This window comes from Bison bison, unplaced genomic scaffold (genome assembly GCF_000754665.1).
Source record: "Bison bison bison isolate TAMUID 2011002044 unplaced genomic scaffold, Bison_UMD1.0 scf7180017864260, whole genome shotgun sequence".
In the NCBI taxonomy this organism is placed as follows: Eukaryota; Metazoa; Chordata; class Mammalia; order Artiodactyla; family Bovidae; genus Bison; species Bison bison.
In genome coordinates, this window is record NW_011494832.1 from 5380797 (window position 1) to 5400702 (window position 19906).

The 19906-nt window shown below is 37.1% G+C and overlaps 1 protein-coding gene across 1 annotated transcript in view; it reads right to left on the reverse strand.

Moving 5' to 3' along the window:
* Positions 1-19906, reverse strand: part of LOC104994563 (14-3-3 protein 3-like) — a 63762-nt gene that overhangs the window by 530 nt on the left and 43326 nt on the right. Inside the window, exon 4 of the mRNA XM_010848194.1 lies at positions 3805-4102. Coding sequence (XP_010846496.1) covers positions 3805-4102 — 298 coding nt within the window. The remainder of the gene's footprint in view (positions 1-3804; positions 4103-19906) is intronic.

Sequence of the window (19906 nt, forward strand, 5' to 3'; positions counted from 1 at the left end):
GTCTGCAAATAAAGAGGTATGGCGATTTTCTAAGAATGGGGTGAGCGATTATTGAGATGAGAAGTTAGAGCTCTATGTATGTGTGTGTGTGTGTATAAATGTATATATATAAATGTAATATGTAAATGTATATATGTGTATATATATAATATATATACATATATTTCCTCAGATATCTTTCCATCATGTAAAAATGTAAAATTAATTCTTTCAAAATCATCCTTTATTTCAAGTCTTTTTTTTTACTCTTTCTATAATATTCAATTCTACAGACTTTATAGCATTTTTAGACTCCTTTCTCCTGCTTTGTTTCCATTTCCTATATACTTTTAACACCTCCATGAAGTCACCAGTCTCATAGTTTCTTTTTCCTAGTCTTGCATTTCATTGTCCATTTCTCTTTAACCATAGTGGTATTACATCTATAATCAGTAAATTCCTGTGTCATTGGTATAGCTTTTCTGGCCTTAGCGGCTCTTCTTCTTTTCCCATCATCTCCTGCATTGTTGGCAGATTTCTAAAACACTGCATCTATTTGTCATTTGCTTACTACAACTTTCATTATTTCCACTGTGCTGACAGAATAAAATCCAGTCTTTTATCATGAAATACAAAGCTCTTTATTATGGGCCTCAAACTACTTGTAACAATTTATGTTCAACTAAAGCCAACCAAATTGGCAACTCTGACAATGACAAAAGCTCTATTCTTTTATCCATATCTAACTTGAGAATTCATAGCACTGTTTTTGTCATATTCCTTAGTTTGGAATGCAGCCTCAATATGACCAGTTCTATAAAAAACTGACCTTTTATGTACCTTGTATCCTAAGAAATCTATCTAGACTATCTCCCATTCATCTCCTTCCTCTAACTTAAATAACATTTATATTAATATGTACAGATGACCAAGAAGCACCTGAAAAGATGATCAATATTATTTTATAATTATTAGAGAAATGAGAATCAAAACTGCAATGTCATATCATCTCACACCAGTCAGAATGGCTGTCATCAAAACTTCTACAAACAATAGATGCTGAAGAGGGTTTGGGGAAAAGGGAACCCTCCTACACTATTAATGGGACTGTACATTAGTCTAGTCACTATGGAGAACAATATGAGGATTCCTTAAAAAACTAAAAGATTCCCTATGATCCAGCAATCCTACTCCTGGGTGTATATTAGGAGAAAAACATGGTTTGAAAGGATTCATGTGCCCCAGTGTAGCACTGTTTACAATAGCCAAGACATGGAAGTTACCTAGATATCCATCAACAGACAAATAGATAAAGATGAGGTGTATATATGCAATGGAATATTATTCAGCCATTAAAAATAATGAAATAATTCCTTTTGCAGCAACATGGATGAACCTGGAGATGATCATACTTAGTGAAATAAGTCAGAGAAAGACAAATATCATGTGATATTGCTTATATGAGGAATTAAAAAAATGATACAAATGAACTTATTTACAATATAGAAACAGATTCACAGACTTATAGAATGAATTGATGGTTACCAGGAGAGAAAGGTGAGGGGGAGGGATAGATGAGAAGTTTGGGATTGATAACCAACAAGCACCTACTATATATAGCACAGGGAACTCTGCTCAATAGGTTGAAATAATCTAAATGCGAAAATAATTTAAAAAAGAATAGGTACATGTGTATGTATAACTGAATCAATTTACTGTACACCTGAAACTAACACAACATTGTTAATCAACTCTATTTTGATATAAAATACAGTTTTTTTAGAAAAAATTAGAAACATTAAAAAGTTAAAAGTAAAAAATAACATTTATGCTATTTATCATTGATTTGGCAAACATTCCAATGTTTATTTTTATTATATGTACAATGATATATGTTAAAGTTTAAGAGCCAGGGTTCAGAAGTTAATTTCCATTTAAAACTCAGTTTTATTTAAACTTAGTGACTTTGGTAAGTTTTTCAAACTTCTTTGTACCTTAATGTCTTCATCTGTAAAATGATTTGTGAAAATCAAAGAAAATTTATATAATTTTATGTATTGCTTGCCAGGTATCTTGAACATGACAAATGCTCAGTATGTCTTAGAAGTATTTCTTGTTGCTGTTACTACCACTATTTTGTGATTTTTAACATTTCATTTTTTCTCAAATGAAATTTGATGACTTTTGTAGCCCCTAAAGTGAAATATAGTCCCTTGCTTAAACAGGTGTTCAGAAAATACTCATAGCAACATATAATATAAAACATCATGGTATTTCATTAATCTGGCAGTACTTAGTAGTTTTTATATACAAAGTATAATGGTTAATTCAGACAGAGCTCTCTCTTTGTACACAGATGCGCACATATTCTCCTGTACATACATAATCCATACATATAAGTGCAGTATATGAAAAGTGAATCATGGTATCTATTTGCCCATCAAACCTGCTTTTTTTGATTTTGCTGTCATCTTCCCAAAGACTGCAGACAGGAAATTAGAATTTTAGAGATCCTTAACTTCTCTCTTTTTAATCCCCTGCTTTCTCTGTTCAGTTCAGTTCAGTCGCTCGGTCATGTCCAACTCTTTCCAACCCCATGAACCACAGCACGCCAGGCCTCCCTGTCCATCACCAACTCCTGGAGTTTACCCAAACCCATGTCCACTGAGTTGGTGATGCCATCCAACCATCTCATCCTCTGTCATCCCCTTCTCTTCCTGCCCTCAATCTTTCCCAGCATCAGGGTCTTTTCCAATGAGTCAGCTCTTCGCATCAGGTGGCCAAAGTATTGGAGTTTCAGATTCAACATTAGTCCTTCCAATGAACACCCAGGACTGATCTCCTTTAGGATGGACTGGTTGGATCTCCTTGCAGTCCAAGGGACTCTCAAGAGTCTTCTCCAACACCACAGTTCGAAAGCATCAATTCTTCAGTGCTCAGCTTTCTTTATAGTCCAACTCTCACATCCATACATGACCACAGGAAAAACCATAGCCTTGACTAGACAGACTTTTGTTGGCAAAGTAATATCTCTGCTTTTGAATATGCTATCTAAGTTGGTCATAACTTTCCTTCCAAAGGGTAGCGTCCTTTAATTTCATGGCTGCAGTCACCATCTGCAGTGATTTTGGAGCCCAGAAAAATAAAGTCTGACACTGTTTCCACTGTTTCCCCGTCTATTTGCCATGAAGTGATAGGACCGGATGCCATGATGTTAGTTTTCTGAATGTTGAGCTTTAAGCCAACTTTTCACTCTCCTCTTCCACTTTCATCAAGAGGCTCTTTAGTTCTTCATTTTCTGCCATAAGGATGGTGTCATCTGCATATCTGCAGTTTCTCTGTACCCCTTCCTAACCACATGTTCAATCAATATAACGATCGGAGTCTGTCAAGTTTAGCTCTGACATATCTAGGGAATCTGACCCTCTTCTTTATTCCCATGTTTTGTCACCTATACTCTGTGATATCCTTTTAACTTCTCTTGCTGCATGTTGTAAACTCCACATACTCCGTCTTTCACAGCATCTCTAAGTTTATTGTTTGAACTCAAAGCAGGCACTTAACACATATTTGTGGAAGGTGTTAAAAGACCAAAATAGAGTTAGCCTCTGATTATGTTACCTGAAAAAAACTTCTAGTCCATTTGGTGCCTTCGCGAGAATTAAAGAAAGCTCTCCTTTCTCAAGTATAGACAAATAAATGCAAATATATATATATATGCATATATTAATTAAACTTAGAATATTATTGCACAGTGTAATATCCTGCTGCTGGGGAGCTTTTCAGAGCCCATATTTCCACGTGTGCCCAGACTTGCCTACTCACAATGCCTCTCACTTGAAGGATCACAGATACTATCAGCAACAAGCACACTCCATATCCTACTTCCATCCCACATAATATCATATTTACAGCAGGAAGAAATAAAAGTAACGGTGGGAATATCCAAAGGATGGCCCAGACACGGAATATCTGATATCACTGACTGTGCCAATGAGTCTCTGTGTCTGTGCTTTTCTGAGTGTGTGCCTGATGACATGTACACCATAGGGTTATAGAGTATAGGGTTATCTCTCGTGTGAGAGCTGGCACTATTCCTGCTTACTCCTAAGCTCTCACATGTCTAGGGTGTGAACATGCCTAATAAAATGACATCCATGAAGTCATGAAGCCCTTGTGCAGGGCACAACCCAAACAGACACAGGAAGAGCTTTTATGTTACCCTTCCATTTCTACCCATCTTACTTCAGGATAAAATCTAAACAATCTGTGGCATTTAAGTTACTTGTCTGGGCTTCCCTGGTGGCTCAGATGGTGAAACGTCCATCTGTCTGCAATGCGGGAGACCCAGGTTCAATCCCTGGGTTGGGAAGATCCCCTGGAGAAGGAAATGGCAGCCCACCCCAGTACTCTTGCCTGGAAAATCCCATGGGCAGAGGAGCGTGGTAGGCTATAGTCCATGGGGTCACAAAGAGTCAGACACAACTGAGTAACTTCACTAAGTTACTTGTTGCTTTGGGTCCTATATCCCCAGCCTTATCCCCTTCTACTCCTATATACAAAGAAAATTTCAGTCTTGAGAAACTACTTTCAGATCACCAAGTAATGTTATAATATAGTATAGTGATATGGTAATATAATAATAAAATCCCCACTTCAATCATGTACTAGCTCTGTGATCTTAAACATGTAACATATTTCATCTTAGTTTAACTTCATAGAATTTCATTTTTATCATATGTTCAAATTTATAAGATTTCTTTTGGGTAGAATAAAATTGCATCCTTTTGCTTGTTTAAAATTCCCACATATAGTTAAAGTGAGCACACTGAGTGAATATTGATAATACAATCTGAAAAATAATAAGGAGCCATTAAACAATTTTACTTAAAATAGAGTGGTAGATAAAAATCATGAAGGTAATCATAGAGGGCTTTAAGAAGGAGGTGCCACTTAAGATGGGCCTGAAACAGGATAAACAATAAGGAGAAAGGTCACAAGAAGGGAGGTTTCTATTGAGACAAAAATATATTGAAATAGAAAGTCTTGGGATTTGTAAAAGGAAAGAGATTATTGCTTTTCACAGAAGCATGAGATATGAGAAAAAAAAAGGAGAAGAAATAATATAGAAAGATTGTTTAACCCAAAGCTGTGGGTTCTAGTTTAACAAGGTTGGCCTTTGTTTTATGGATTATAAAAGGCCCTATATATTTCTTGAGGAGAAAGTAGACATAACCAGAATTGTACTTGAGGAAAATTTATCTGATAGTGGCAAATGAGACGAGTAGAATCGTGTGGAAGGAGCTTATATAACTTTCTGTCCTGCTTGCACTTACTTTCTCTCTCTTTTATTTCCAACATATTGCTACTCCAAAATTTTCTTCATGGGAATGAATGCTGTTCATCAGTCAATACACCACCTCCGTCTCCTACTATACCCACCAAATTAGTTACCAATTCTTGGCATTTCTTCTTAAGAACAAAGTGCCTCAAATAGTACCTTGCTTACATTAAGTTTGTTAGGATTGATCAAAATATTGTGATCTGAGCCATAGCTATCTTTCTCCAGAATTACTGTAAACATGCTCCTAATTGGTCTCCCTGTTTCCATTACTAACCCTCCTGAGTCATTCCCCAGGAAGGGACCTTCTTCCCTGTGTCTTTCAAGCCAATAGATCATGACCCAGATCAGCTCAGAAGCAAAGGGAAGCTTTTTTCTTTGAGAAATGTAAGATCTAGAGCACATGCTATCCAGAGAGACTGGGGGCAAAGCTGCTTTTATTTTATTTTTTAAATTTTTAATTGGAAAGTGATTGCTTTACAATGTGTTGATTTCTGCCATACAACAATGTGAATCACTGATAAGTATACAATTGTCCCCTCCCTCTTGAACCTCCTTCCCCCCCTCCACCCCATCCCACTTCTATAGGATGTTACAGAGCACCAGGTTGAGCTCCATGTGTTATACAAGCAACTTCCCACTAGCTGTTTTACATATGGTAATGTGTATGTTTCAATGCTACTCTCTCAATTTGTCCACCTTCTCCTTCCCCACTGTGCCCACAAGTGTCTCTACATCTGCATCTCTAGTCCTGGGCAGGGGCTTCCCTGGTGGCTCAGATGATAAAGAATCTGCCTGCAATGCGGGAGAGACAGGTTTGATCCCTGGGTCAGGAAGATCTTCTGGAGAAGGGAATGGCAACCTATTCCAGTATTCCTGCCTGGAGAATCCCATGGAGAGAGGAGACTATGGGGTTCAGTCCATGAATTGGCAAAGAATCAGACATGACTGAGCAACCAACACTAGTCCTGGGCAGGGCTGCTTTAAAGGAATCGGGTCAGCAGGAGGGACCAGAGTTCCCACGGGGGCGGGGCAGGCGCATCTCTGGTGTAGGCTGAGGCTCTAGATCGCAGTGCCCACTGCAGCGTCTCTGCACATGACCGGCCCGCACATCTTGAATTGAGGGTCCTCCACGGAGCTTATTCATACAGCTGGAAGAGCTGGGGTGTAGTTACCACAGCGTTTCTCTCCAGGAACTCGGGTCTGAAGTGCCAAATTGCAGTTCTCTATGTGGGGCACTCTGTGAGCAAGTCAAACTAGACTAAGCACAAAGGAAAAAAGGTTAGACTTTATTCTATTCCCCAGATTCTAGTTTTGTTCCCCTGGATTTTTTTTTTTTAATATTTATTTATTTATTTTGGCTGCCCTGGGTCTTCGTTGCTGTGCAAACTTTTCTCTAGTTGTGGTGAGCAGGGTGCACGGGCTGCTTATTGCAGTGGCTTCTCTTGTTGCAGAGCTCGGGCTTCAGTAGTTTCCGCTCTTGGGCTCTAGAGTGTCATATTTCTTTTTTTTTTTTTAATTGGAGTATAATTGCTTTACAACATTGTATTCCTTTGTGCTGTACAACAATGTGAATCAGCTGTAGGTATACATATACCCACCCCTTCCTCTGAACCCACCCCTCCCAATGAACCTATTTGCAGGGCTGGAATAGAGATGCAGACACAGAGAATGGACACGCAACTCTTCATTCTTGAGGGGCGCCAAGGGGCACAGTTCGGATGTCTGTGACATCTTCTGGCTAAGTGTCAGCCTCATCATAACCCAAGTAGAGGAGAACTTTTTCCAGCTGTTCTTAGATGGGTTTGATGGTCACCAGGACTCAGCCCTAACTGTACCCCTCAGCAACCACAATTTGTCTAACCTTTTTGAGACAAAGGACGCCAATTTAAGATGCCCAAATATTAGCAAGGAAATAATGGTCACATGTCAAATTTCTAAAAATGAAGGTATCTAGGTTTGTTGTTTGTAGGCAAGTGTTCCCTGAGGTTGAGGTCATTGCTGTGGCTTGAATATCCCTGGTTACACTTTGGTTGTCTTTCAGAAGAGAAGCTTGAAGAAGAGAGAGAGTCACATGAGTAGTCAAGGAAATCCATTGCCAAAGGTTGTCTCTTGGGAGGTTGGGGACTGGGGGCCCTCTTAAATCCAGTGTGAACTCTCTCCTGCAACTTTGGAGAAGAATTGATGGTTAGGATCACTAAATGGAATCTGTTCCACTTAGGTGAGCTGACTTTGTGGGTTGCTTGTTTTCCAGGTTTTTAGGTACACCCCATCTCCTGGCTGGAAAGGGTGGAGGGCTGGGTTGATGGGCATGGGCAGTACCTGGTCATCATATTCCTTGAGAACTCTCCTCGCTTATTGGGCCTCCCTGATGGCTTGACAAGCTGCAGTTTGGGGGAAGAAGTATGGCCCATGTTCATTAACTAGACACCCATGGCTTCCTAGATTGAAGCCCAATTTTTTGTTTTTATCTAATCATCCCTTTGAACAGATTGGAGAGTAACTGAATGGATCTTGCCTTTAAGGTGTGAGGAGGACTAGCTGCCAGGTCACTGGCTCAAGGTGGCCCTTTTAGCAGTTGCATCTGTCTGTTGTTTTCTTTTGTTATCTCTGCACCCTCCTTTTTGGTGAATCCTACAAGGAATCACTGCCACCTTTTTTGGAAGCTGAACTGCTTCTAAGAGCTTCAATATGCTTTAAGTCATGTTTCATCTGTTAATTCTTCAAAGTAACTATGGGCTTCCCCAGTGGCTCAGCAGGAAAGAATCTACCTTCAATGCAGGAGATGCATTCATGGGTCGGGAAGATCACCTGGAAGAGAGCATGGCAACCCATTCTGGTATTCTTGCTTGGAGAATCCCATGGACAGAGGAGCCTGGCGGGCTTATAGTCCATGGAGTCACACAGAATCAGACACGACTGAAGTGACTTAGCATGCACTTACACACATGTATGACGTCATACACATTTGGGGAATCTGTATAAGCATTTAAGATACTCTCTATCGCAAGCACTAAGGCTCAGGTGATGGCTGTCAGCCCCACTTTCTATGCAGAAGTCCCTGAGAATAGGGTTCTTGCTTTCATGACTTGTATCTGGGAGGTCACTGTGTATTGCACCAGGCTTTTCCCCCGCTCTCATAAAACTCCTCCCCTCTGTGAACCATTCCTCTTCAGCATTTAGGCAAGACTCACTTCTTTGGTCAAGTCAGGACATCTGTAATAGATGTGCCTATGGTTCCTAGAAAGTCATACTTCAGGGTCCCTGTTTCTCTGGGTAGTAGGTGGCCTGATTTAGTGTGTGACAGGTTTTTATGGTAGCCACTGGCTTGTCTAAAAGCATAACGTGACCTTGAATGGACCTTCTGGGGGATAGCCATTCATTTAGAACTTTTTACACCTGAACCTACTGTGGAGTCCATATAGTAATTGACTGACCAATCATTGACTTTTCATCTTCCTTCAGCAGGGTTGTAATAGCTGCTTCTGCCTGTAGGCAAGGAGGCCATCCCTTAGCAGTTTGATCTAATTGTTTATAGAGAAAGAAGCAACAACCAAGAAAAATGGTCCCAGTTTTTGAGGCTGATTTCCCTTCTCTCATGAATGTAAAGGTCAAAGGATTTAGCTAAATCTGGGAGGACCAGGGTAGGAGCCTGAAGACATTGCTTTTTCAATGGTTTAAAGGCTGCTTAATATATAAATTTCATTCACAAGGATCATCATTCTTTCCTTTCAACTTTTCATGTAGAGATCTAGCTATTAGGCATCAGGAATTCAGATGCAGCAAAACTCAGCCAGTCCCAGGAATCTCCTAAGCTGTCTTCTAGTTTTAGAAAGGCAAGGCTGCAAGTGGCTTCTTTCCTTTCCTGGTATAAGCCTCTCTGGCTTTATGTGAGAATGAAGCCTAGATAGGTCATCCTAGTTTATGATATTTGGGCCTTTTACTTGGACACCTTATATCCTTTATTAGTTAAGTGATTAAGGGTGGTTACATTATTTTTGTCAGAGGCCTTCTTAGTAGGTCTGACTATCAGAATGTTGTCTACATACTGGAGGGGGATTAGGTCTTTAGCTAAAGTTTCTCAGAATATGGTGGGAGAATTTTTAAATCCTTAGAGCAGGACTGTCTAGAAGTGTTGTTTTTGTTGTGTGTTTGGGTACTCCCCAGTGGATTTCTTTACCAAAAAAGTGAGGTTATAGGCTGATTGACAGTCTAAAAACACCCTGGTCAGTTAGGCCTAATGGATCTATGAATGCCCATTCTGGGCTTTCCCTGATATACCCATAGCTTTACAACTCTTGTGATCAAGTTTGCCTGAACTGGTGTTCAGTACTGAGTAATCAGTACTGAACTGATTACTGGCATCAGTATCAACTAGGAATTCTATAGGCTTCCCCCCTATATCCAGTGTCAGCTGGGGATTCTCAAGGGTCAATTGGAGTGCCAACTAAGGGTTAAATGGCACTGACTAGCCCCATTGTTTTTTGTATCTGTTTGGACCATCTGCCTTTGAGTGTAGTGTCCAGGATCTGCCATTTCCATCCCCCTTCAGGTGTGGCTAGGTCATTTGCTCTTCCATTCCTCTTGTTTATGTATGGTGCACTGATTGCCTTCTAGTTTCCTGGGCTTGTTATCCCATGGTGGTGACTGGGACATCCCATTTCACAATAAGATCTGTTAGAGTTCTTACAGTAGCTAACAGCGTCCTATATCATCTAGTCTCTCTCTCTCACACACACACACACCTTGCCTCTAACTCATCTCTTTACCTCACTGATGCAACTCTAGTCAAACTAACCTTCTTTGCTGTTTCTCCACACGTCCAGGCATTTCCCCCTACTTTAAGACCTATATATTGACAATTCTTTCTGTCTGGAATCTCTACATATGTCTCTCGCCTGTATAAGACCTGGTCTGAACATTCTCTTTAAAATTTCAACCTGTTCTGACACTGAAACTATTTATCACACTCATCTGCTTCTACATGTCACCTTTCTATACACTCTTAACATTTATAAAAGTATTATCTTTAATTTAATTATTTATCTATTCCTTCTAAAATAGTAGGTCCATGAGAACAAGAATATTGTATTGTTGTTATTATGTCTAATGATATATCCCAGTCCCTAGAGCTTTGTAGGCATATAATAGGTATGAGATAAATATATATTTATTGAATTAGTGAATTAATTTAGGTTTACTTTGTGAAATGACTTTACAATAATATTGAAAAGACAATCAGTAGAAGGCACTGATTTCCTATAATAGGAAATTCAACCTAGACACTTTATTCAAATTAAATACTTGACTTACTGGGGATGCTAACATTGAAAAGATAATTGCACTCCAATAAAATAAAGCCCTTCTGTTTGTAAAATGCTCAATCATCCATGCCCAGTCAAGGGGAGTTGATAGAACCATTAATGAAATTAAATAATTATCAAAATATTTATTCAATATCTATTATGTGACATGTGGTTTTCTGGAATTGGCCTATAGAAAGGGAACACGATAAAAAGATCCCACTACAAGATCCCACTACCATAAAGGTTAACTCTAGGGAGAATACAGACAAAAGATAATCAAATGATCATGAAAGTTTTAGGAAATTTCGATTGCTATTTAGAAATAGCTATTTAGAAAATATCAATTGCTATTAAAACAGTAAAACAGAGTAAAATTATAGAAAGCAAATCAATGAAGCTAATTAGAGAATGTGGTCAGGAAATGAAATTTGAGCTAAATCCTGAATAGTGAGATGTCACCAGTGTAGATATTCAGATACTTGGGGAAGGAAAGTCACAGAAGAAGGATACAGCAGTGCCTAAAGCTCCTGAGAGTAGCTGGCATATTTGAGGTACAAACAGAATGCCTGTGGATGAGAGTGAAGCATGTTGTGAGGTCAAGAGGTAAAAGAGCTGGGGTTATGAAGATCACTGTAGACATCTCATTACTTTTGGAAAATCATTTTTTTCCCGCATTTATGAAAAAGAATAGCTTGAATCACTTTATTTGGACAACTATATATGTTCAATAATATACTTGGAGTCATTATGAAACAGATATAATTAATGTTTTCTTGTTAGACTTTTATTTTTGACATGTTTTTCTTAACTTCTGAAATTAAACAGACTCTCCACCTTAAATATTTTTTCTTAAGCTAAATTTACTTTTCTGTGGCTAAAATGTTCTCCTTTATTTGATATTTTCTTCCCAAATGTAGCAAGAAAGTCAGTCCTTTACTGTATATAACTATTTTTCTGAGGTTTCAAAAGAAGACATTATGCTTTAATACCCTGAAGATTTATTTGTAAAACTTCTACAAGGAAAGAAGGGAAACCACAGAAAATTTTGAAGCAGGAGATGAAAAGTCATACAGTAGCTTGTTGAAATATGGTTGGCAAATGATGAGGTGAACTGTAGAATAAGAACTAAGAATTCTCTTCAGGCCTGGAAAGTTGTTGGAGTTATTAAGAACCCATGAACTGATAAGTCAGGGAGGGAATGTTTCAGTTAAAGCAAAATAAATAGATTCCAAGAGAAAAGGAAACTTGTGAATCTATTCCATCATGAACTATCAAAAACATATATTTTCATCTCTTCTTCTTTTAAAACATTACTCAAATGTTTAATACTTAACTTTAAAAATGAGCTTTAATCCTCAGTATTACCAAATTATAGAAGGTGATTAAAATATATATATATTTTGTTGATGACCCTTGGTTTCCTAAAAACATTATCTTGAGTTATAACACTAGTTTTAGTTTTTAAAAAGTTAAGAAGAATGAGAATCGTTTAAAAAAAAAGAAATATGTTCGTGTCTAGCTATTTTAAACTTGTAAGTTAGTTATTTAAAAAATGAAGCTCACCCCAGTTAGGTTTTGCTAAGAAAAATCTATTTATCATCTTATTTTCTCATTAAGTATTCTTTTAGAACATATATAGAGAAACTACATTAGGCAAACTACATATGTCCAGACAATAAATCTTTAAAACTCACATATTTTCTAGGATATACCTGTGTAAACTAGAGTACTTATAGAGTAGTATACAATATACCTGGACATTTTATGTATTGTTCTTTAATTCAAACTGTTTAAATATTTTTTTTTTTTTTACACATTGAAAACAATTCTTAAGATCTCAGTATTTTTTTTCTCACTTGTTCTTGAACTGCCCTGCTTCTCTAAAAATATCTTTACTCATATTTGGCTCATATATAATGCAAATGTTGAGTAGTTAACTTTAGTGCTGTGAAACTAAGGATAGGGGACAGATGGAGGGTGGAAAGACTCTCATATTTGGCCCTTTATACTTAAAAGATTGGTTGAATCTATTGTTAATATATATTAATTTGTTATATTCTTAAGGATAAGTACAAATATTTCTGTTTAAAACAAAACAAAACCCAGAATCTGTACACAGATGTTTATAGTAACTTTATTCATTCATTGCCAAAACTTGGAAGCAACAAACATGCCCTACAGTAGGTGAATGGATAAATAAACTGAATGGAATATTATTCATTGCTAAATATAAATGAGCTATCAAACCATGGAAAGACATGGAGGAAATTTAAATGCATATTAATAAGTGAAAGAAGCCAATCTGGAAGGCTACATGTTGTATGATTCCAACTATATGACATTCTGTAAAAGGCAAAACCATGGAGACAGTAAAAAATTCAGTAGTTGACACACGTAGGAATTGGTAGAGGAAAGGGATGAATAAGCAGAGTAGAGAGGGTTTTTAGTTCAGTGAAAGTATTCTGTATGATGCTACAATGGTGGATACATGTCACTATACATTTGATCAAACCCATAGAATGTTCATCATCAAAAGTTAACCCTAAAGTAATGTATGGACTTTGGATGACTATGACGTATTCACGTATGTTCATCAGTTGTAACAAGTATACCAGTTTTGTGAGGAATATTGGTAATGGGGGAATTATACATTCATGGAGGAAGGGAGTATTTGGAAAATCACTGTACTTTTAAAATTTTGTTGTGAATCTAAAATGACTCTTAAAAAATAAGCAAAAATATCTTTAAAAAAGAGATTTATGAGATATAAAAAATGTATTTAATCTTTGTCTGAATATAGAATAACTTTTTAAAGATGTTAATTTAAAGACTGAGAAAAGCAGTCTAACTTGGGGGGTGAGGGGAAATCATAATTTGGAGACTCTTAGAATGACTTGTATAAGAACGTGCACTTTTCTTAGCTATACAATGATTAAATCTCCAAAGAAAAGAAACCTCTTTACTGGGGTTAATTCTTGTTGAAATGTGTAGAAGTACATTATGAGGACTTCATGGTGATTTTGGATAATAATGATGGGAGAATAAAATGAAACTCAAGATTATTTCAATAAAACTGTAGGTCTGGCCTCTCTACAGAAAATAAAATATCTCTGACATCTACAACTAGAAAACATTTTGTTTAAATAATAAATTATTTAAAAAATAAATTTAAAAATTTAAATAGTAAATAAAAATTTGTTTTAAATAATAATAATAAATTTTAAATAACCCTGACATACAACCATGATTGATCTGATAAACTGTATACACAATGTTTTTTTCAAATATGGAAAATAATTTTTCATCTCTGAAATCAATATCCGAATTGGAATGCTTCATATATGTTTACATGTTGAATTAAAGGAGGTTTTATATTTTTAAATATTCTGCTATAATTCTAAGCCTGAAAGACCTTGCAAATCACTTAGCAATTGAAAATCTTCCACATACACAATGTTTTTTTTCAAATATGGAAAATAAGTTTGGATATCTGAAAATAGTATCTGAATTGGAATGCTTCATATATGTTTACATGTAGAATTAAAGGAGGTTTTATATTTTTAAATATTCAATTTCTAACTGTGAAAAACCATACAAATTTCTTAGCAATTGAAAACTCTCGATTTTATATTTAATTTTTTCTACAACAGAAGGAAAGACTGATAATTATTTAAATTGTAACTAGTGTTATGGAAGCATGTAATAATTTACATTCTTTAAGTAAATGTGGCTTAGTACTTATGTTCCAAGCCTTGCCCAATTCCATCCCAGTAATCACGAGTTTTAATTTGTGAAGATAATGTACCCTAATCCTATTTACTTATGCTTCACCATGCGATAAAATGCAAAGGCAAGAACTGTCTGAGTATGAATATTGGCCCTTCCTTCAGTTCAGTTCAGTCAATCAGTTGTGATTCTTTCAGCCCCATGAAATGCCACATGCCAGGCTTCCATGTCCATCACCAACTCCAGGAGCTTGTTCAGACTCATGTCCGTCGAGTCGGTGATGCCCTCCAACCATCTCATCCTATGTCGTCCTGTTCGCCTTCTCCATTCAATCTTTCCCAGCATCAGAGTCTTTTCCAATGCATCTGCTCTTCACATCAGGTGGTCAAAATATTGGAGTTTCAGCATCAGCACCAGTCCTTCAAATGAATATTCAGGATTGATTTCCTTTAGTATTGATGAGTTTGATCTCCTTGCAGTCCAAGGGACTCTCAAGAGTCTTCTTCAACACCACAGTTCAAGAGCGTCAATTCTTCGGCACTCAGCCTCCTTTATGGTCCAACTCTCACAGCCATACATGACTACTGGAAAAACCATAGCTTTGAGTAGAGAGACCTTTGTCACCAAAGTAATGTCTCTGCTTTTTAATAAGCTGTCTAGGTTTGTCATAGCTTTTTTTCCAAGAAGAAAGAGTCTTTTAATTTCATGGCTGAAGTCACCATCTGCAGTGGTTTTGGATCCCAAGAAAATAAACTCTGTCAGTTTCCATTGTTTCTCCATCTATTTGCCATGAAGTGATGGGTCCAGATGCCATGATCTTAGTTTTCTGAATGTTGAGTTTTAAGCCGGCTTTTTCACTCTCCTCTTTCTCTTTCATCATGAGGCTCTTTAGTTCCTTTTTGCTTTCTGCCATAAGGCTGGTGTCATCTGCATATCTGAGGTGATTGATATTTCTCCCAGCAATCTTGATTCCAACTTGTGCTTCATTCTGCCCAGCATTTTGCATGTTTTACTCTACATACAAGTTAAGTTAGCAGGGTGACAATATACAGCCTTGAATACTCCTTTCCAATTTGGAACCAGTCCATTGGTCCATGTTTGGTTCTACTGTTGCTTCTTGAGCTTCTTACAGATTTCTCTGGATGCAGGTAAGGTGGTCTGGTATTCCCATCTCTTTAAGAATTATCCATAGTTTGTTGTGATTCACAAAACCAAAGGCTTTAGCATAGTCAATGAAGCAGAAGTAAATGTTTTTCTGGAATTTTCTTGCTTTTTCTATGATCCAGTAGATGTTGGCAATTTGATCTCTGTTTCCTGTGCATTTTCTAAATCCAGCTAGAACATCTGGAAGTTCTCTGTTCACATATCATTGAAGCCTAGCTTCAAGAATTTTAAACATCACTTCTCTAGTGTGTGAAATAAGTGCAGTTGTGAGGTAGTTTGAACATTCTTTGGCATTGCGTTTCCTTGAAATTGGGGCTTCCCTGCTGCCTCAGCTGGTAAAGAATCTGCCTGCAATGTAGGAGGCCTGGGTTCAATCCTCTTGGTTGGGAAGATCCTTTGGAGTAGGGAATGGCTACTCACTCCAGTTTTCTGGCCTGGAGAATCCTTGGACTGTATAGTCCATGGGGTTGCAAAGAATCGGACACAACTGAGTGACTTTCATTTCACTTCACTTCTTTGGGATTGGAATGAAAACTGACTTTTTCCAATCCTGGGGCCACTGCTGAGTTTTGCAAATTTGTTGGCATATTGAGTGCAGCACTTTCACAGCATCATCTTTTAGGATTTGAAATAGCTCAACTGGAATTCCATCACCTCTACTAGCTTCATTCATAGTAGTGCTTCCTAAGGCCCTCTTGACTTCATACTCCATGATGTCTAGCTCTAGGTGAGTGATCACATCATGTTTATCTGGTTTATTAAGATCTTTTTTTGTGTAGTCCTGTGTATTCTTGCCACCTCTTCTTAATATCTTCGGCTTCAGTTAGGTCTATACCATTTCTATCCTTTATTGTGCCCATCTTTGCATGAAGTGTTCCCTTGGTATTTCTAACTGTTTTGAAGAGATCTCTAGTCTTTCCCATTCACTTGTTTTCCTGTATTTCTTGCACTGATTGCTGAGGAAGGCTTTCTTATCTCTCCTTGATATTCTTTGGAACTCTGCATTCAAATGGACATATCTTTTCTTTTCTCCTTTGCCTTTAGTTTCTCTTCTTTTCTCCGCTATTTGTAAGGCCTCCTCAGACAACCATGTTGCCTTTTTGCATTTTTTTTCTGAGGGATGGTTTTGATCACCACCTCCTGTACAATGTCATGAACCTCCATCCGTAGTTCTTCAGGCACTCTGTGTGTCAGACCTAATCCCTTGAATCTATTTGATACTTCAACTGTATAATTGCAAGGGATTTGATTTATGTCATACCTGAATGGTCTAGTGGTTTTCCCTTCTTTCTTCAGTTTAAGTCTGAATTTGTCAATAAGGAGTTCATGATCTGAGCCACAGTCAGCTCTCGGTCTTGTTTTCACTGACTATATAAGCCCTTCTTTAAAGACCCCCAAAGTGAAATTTCCAATGCTTCTTTCTACTTCTTCTTTAGAGAACAGTTTGAAGTCTTTTCATCTCTCTCTTTAGCCAGTGGTAGATCTCCTCAATCTTCTCTGGGTTGCTGAAATTACTGTAAGAGACTTCATATTTATTAGAAAACCTCAAATCAATGTGTATGCAAATATTCACACTCATTGTTTCTGTTTCCCTGAATGCAGGGTAGAATTAATCTTAAATATTTCTTCTAAATGTGTGTCTCTTTGTATGTGTGTGTATGTGTGCATGGGGGCAGATGTGTATGTGTGTTTGTGTGTATTTACATTGTTCTAATGAAGAAAATAAAGGAAAAATAAAATAGTTGAATTATGTTGAAAAATCCTATTGTCTGTAATTTGTTACCTAGAACATGACCAATTAAATGTTCTAGGTAACATTTTATTTAAGAATTAAATTAAAAGAGTATTTGTATTGGATCTTACAAGAGTATTTTTATTGGATCAAGTTGAATGGGGAAAATTTACCAAGCTATTATGATGATATAAATATATGAAACTATGGAAGCACGTAAACATGATAGGAATAATTTAATAGGAGCACATGGTCACTAGTTTTTAACCAGTTAAAATTAAGAGACAAATGTGATTATTCACCTTGGACAGGGTCTATGTATTTTGCATCTGTGAAGATTTAGTCATTCATTTAACAAATATTTGTTGAATATCCCTAGCACTGAGAATAAATAGACAAAACACTAGTGGTCTTTATGCATAAAAAAGCTCAGAGTTTAGGAGGACCTTAAAGCTACTGGAGGGCTAGTTAATAATATCATTTTGAGCAAGTATCTGCTTACATTTAGGTGATTCATTTCCAAGGCCCTGTGGTAACCTCTGCTCATTAGTAAAGGGACATCTCTTAGAGGGGGGCAGGGGGGAATCTTACTTTTAAAATAGGAGAAGCTGTGGTAAAATCCTGAGTGGAAGTCTTGTTTCACCTTCCCTTGGGTTCACATACAAGGCAGAACTCTGATATTGTCAAAAGGGCAGGAAACCTGACTTTCTGAGCACCTTTCATAAGACACTTTCTTCAGTTATAAATGTAAAGAAGTAGAAGGAATCTGAGACACTGGAGAGTCTCTCACTCTGTAATTCACTAGTAATATGGTGGCCCATTTTTATTTAAATTAATTTAAATTATCCTATCAAATAAGTTACGGTGGAACTTTTTTTGTATTTTTTTGTTCCAAATTATATTAAATTTCTATTCAAAAATTCACTCCCAAGTCACTGTCTGGTGAGTCAGTGTTTGCTCCAAATTACTGGCTGGGTGGAGGTGATTCTAGAAATGAGCAACTTGTCACCGATTTCCTGGAAATGTCTCTCATTCTATTATTTCTTTTTTTTTTTTTTCAAAGCAAATGTTTTGTATTTCCTTTGCAACCATTTTTTCCCACACTTTTTTTTCATATTTATCTATGTCTACTTGTACATTTTCTTCCTTTATTTTATTTTTTTGATTGTTGAAATACATTTTTTTTTAATCTGTCATTGGGGATATGCTGATTTTTTGTTTGTTTGTTTGTTTAATTTATTTTATTTTATTTTTTAACTTTACAATATTGTATTGGTTTTGCCATATATCAACATGAATCTGCCACAGGTATACACGTGTTCCCCATCCTGAACCCTCCTCCCTCCTCCCTCCCCATACCATCATTCTATTATTTCATGATTTTCTTTTCGAATTGCCAGTGAGCTGAAATTCAGGACCAATGAATGGTCTCCCATCTAGCTTTCCATAAGTCTCTCCTGATTTGAGTGTTTTACTTTTCACTCACAATCTTTTCCCTAGACTGTATCTTTATAATATCAACTAAATAAGATTGGAAACAAGTAATAAAATTCAACAAGAACTCTAAATTGAATAGATAAGAGTCTACTTTCTCTTACCAATGATGTTTGCCCAAGTCTTAGTTGAAATAGATAAGCAGAGTAGATGTCCAGCAGCTTACTTTTCAATAGCTATTTGCATTTTAGACCTTTAATCTGATCCTTTTATAAGCAGCTTTCACATTAACATAGCTGACATTCTTATCTAAAATCCAGAAAGCCCCTTCACTGGGAGAGTGAAGGGTAAGGAAAGTCATTTTGAGGATACCACTTCTTTCTCTTGAAAGTAATCAAACCTCTAAAAGATTTTATGCAAGTAACTTAGTGAAAAGCTCACTTATTTGAGGATTGTGTTTGTCTGTTTGTTTTAATCCAAAACCCAAAGGTAAGAGTAATTTATTTCGCTTTATTTGTTTTTATTTATTAGTTGATCTTTAGTATCCTAAGTGCCCCCAGGACATTCAGCTTTCAAGGCTTTCTGCTTTCTGGCCATATGGATGTACAGAAAAATAGAATATTAAATATATTTGTACCTAAAATTAATTGGTTCTTGATTAGAACTTTCCAATATATATAGTTGGCAGCCCCCTTAAAGGGCTTCCCATATGGCACTAGTGGTAAAAAAAACCCTTCCTGCCAGTGCAGAAGGTGCTGGAGATGTGGGTTCAGTTCCTGGGTTGGGAAAATCCTCTGGAGGAGGGCACAGCAACCCACTCCAGTATTCTTGCCTGGAGAATCCCACAGACAGAGGAGTCTCGTGGGCTATATCCATAAGGTCACAGAGTCAGGCATGACTGAAGCAACTTAGCATGCACACATGTATGCAGCCCCCTCAAAAGGGCGAGGTACATGTAAACTGTGGCATTCTCTGTATTTCAGTGTCTTCTAATTATATGTAATTAGTCAAAAGGCAAAAAAAAAAAAAAATTTCAGACATGTGTCTTAACTGAATGAATTTTTATTACATTTATTAATGAATGCATTGCAAGGAGATCCAACCAGTCCATCCTAACGGAGATCAATCCTGGGTGTTCACTGGAAGGACTGATGCTAAAGCTGAAACTCCAATACTTTGGCCACCTCATGCAAAGAGTTGACTCTTTGGAAAAGACCCCGATGC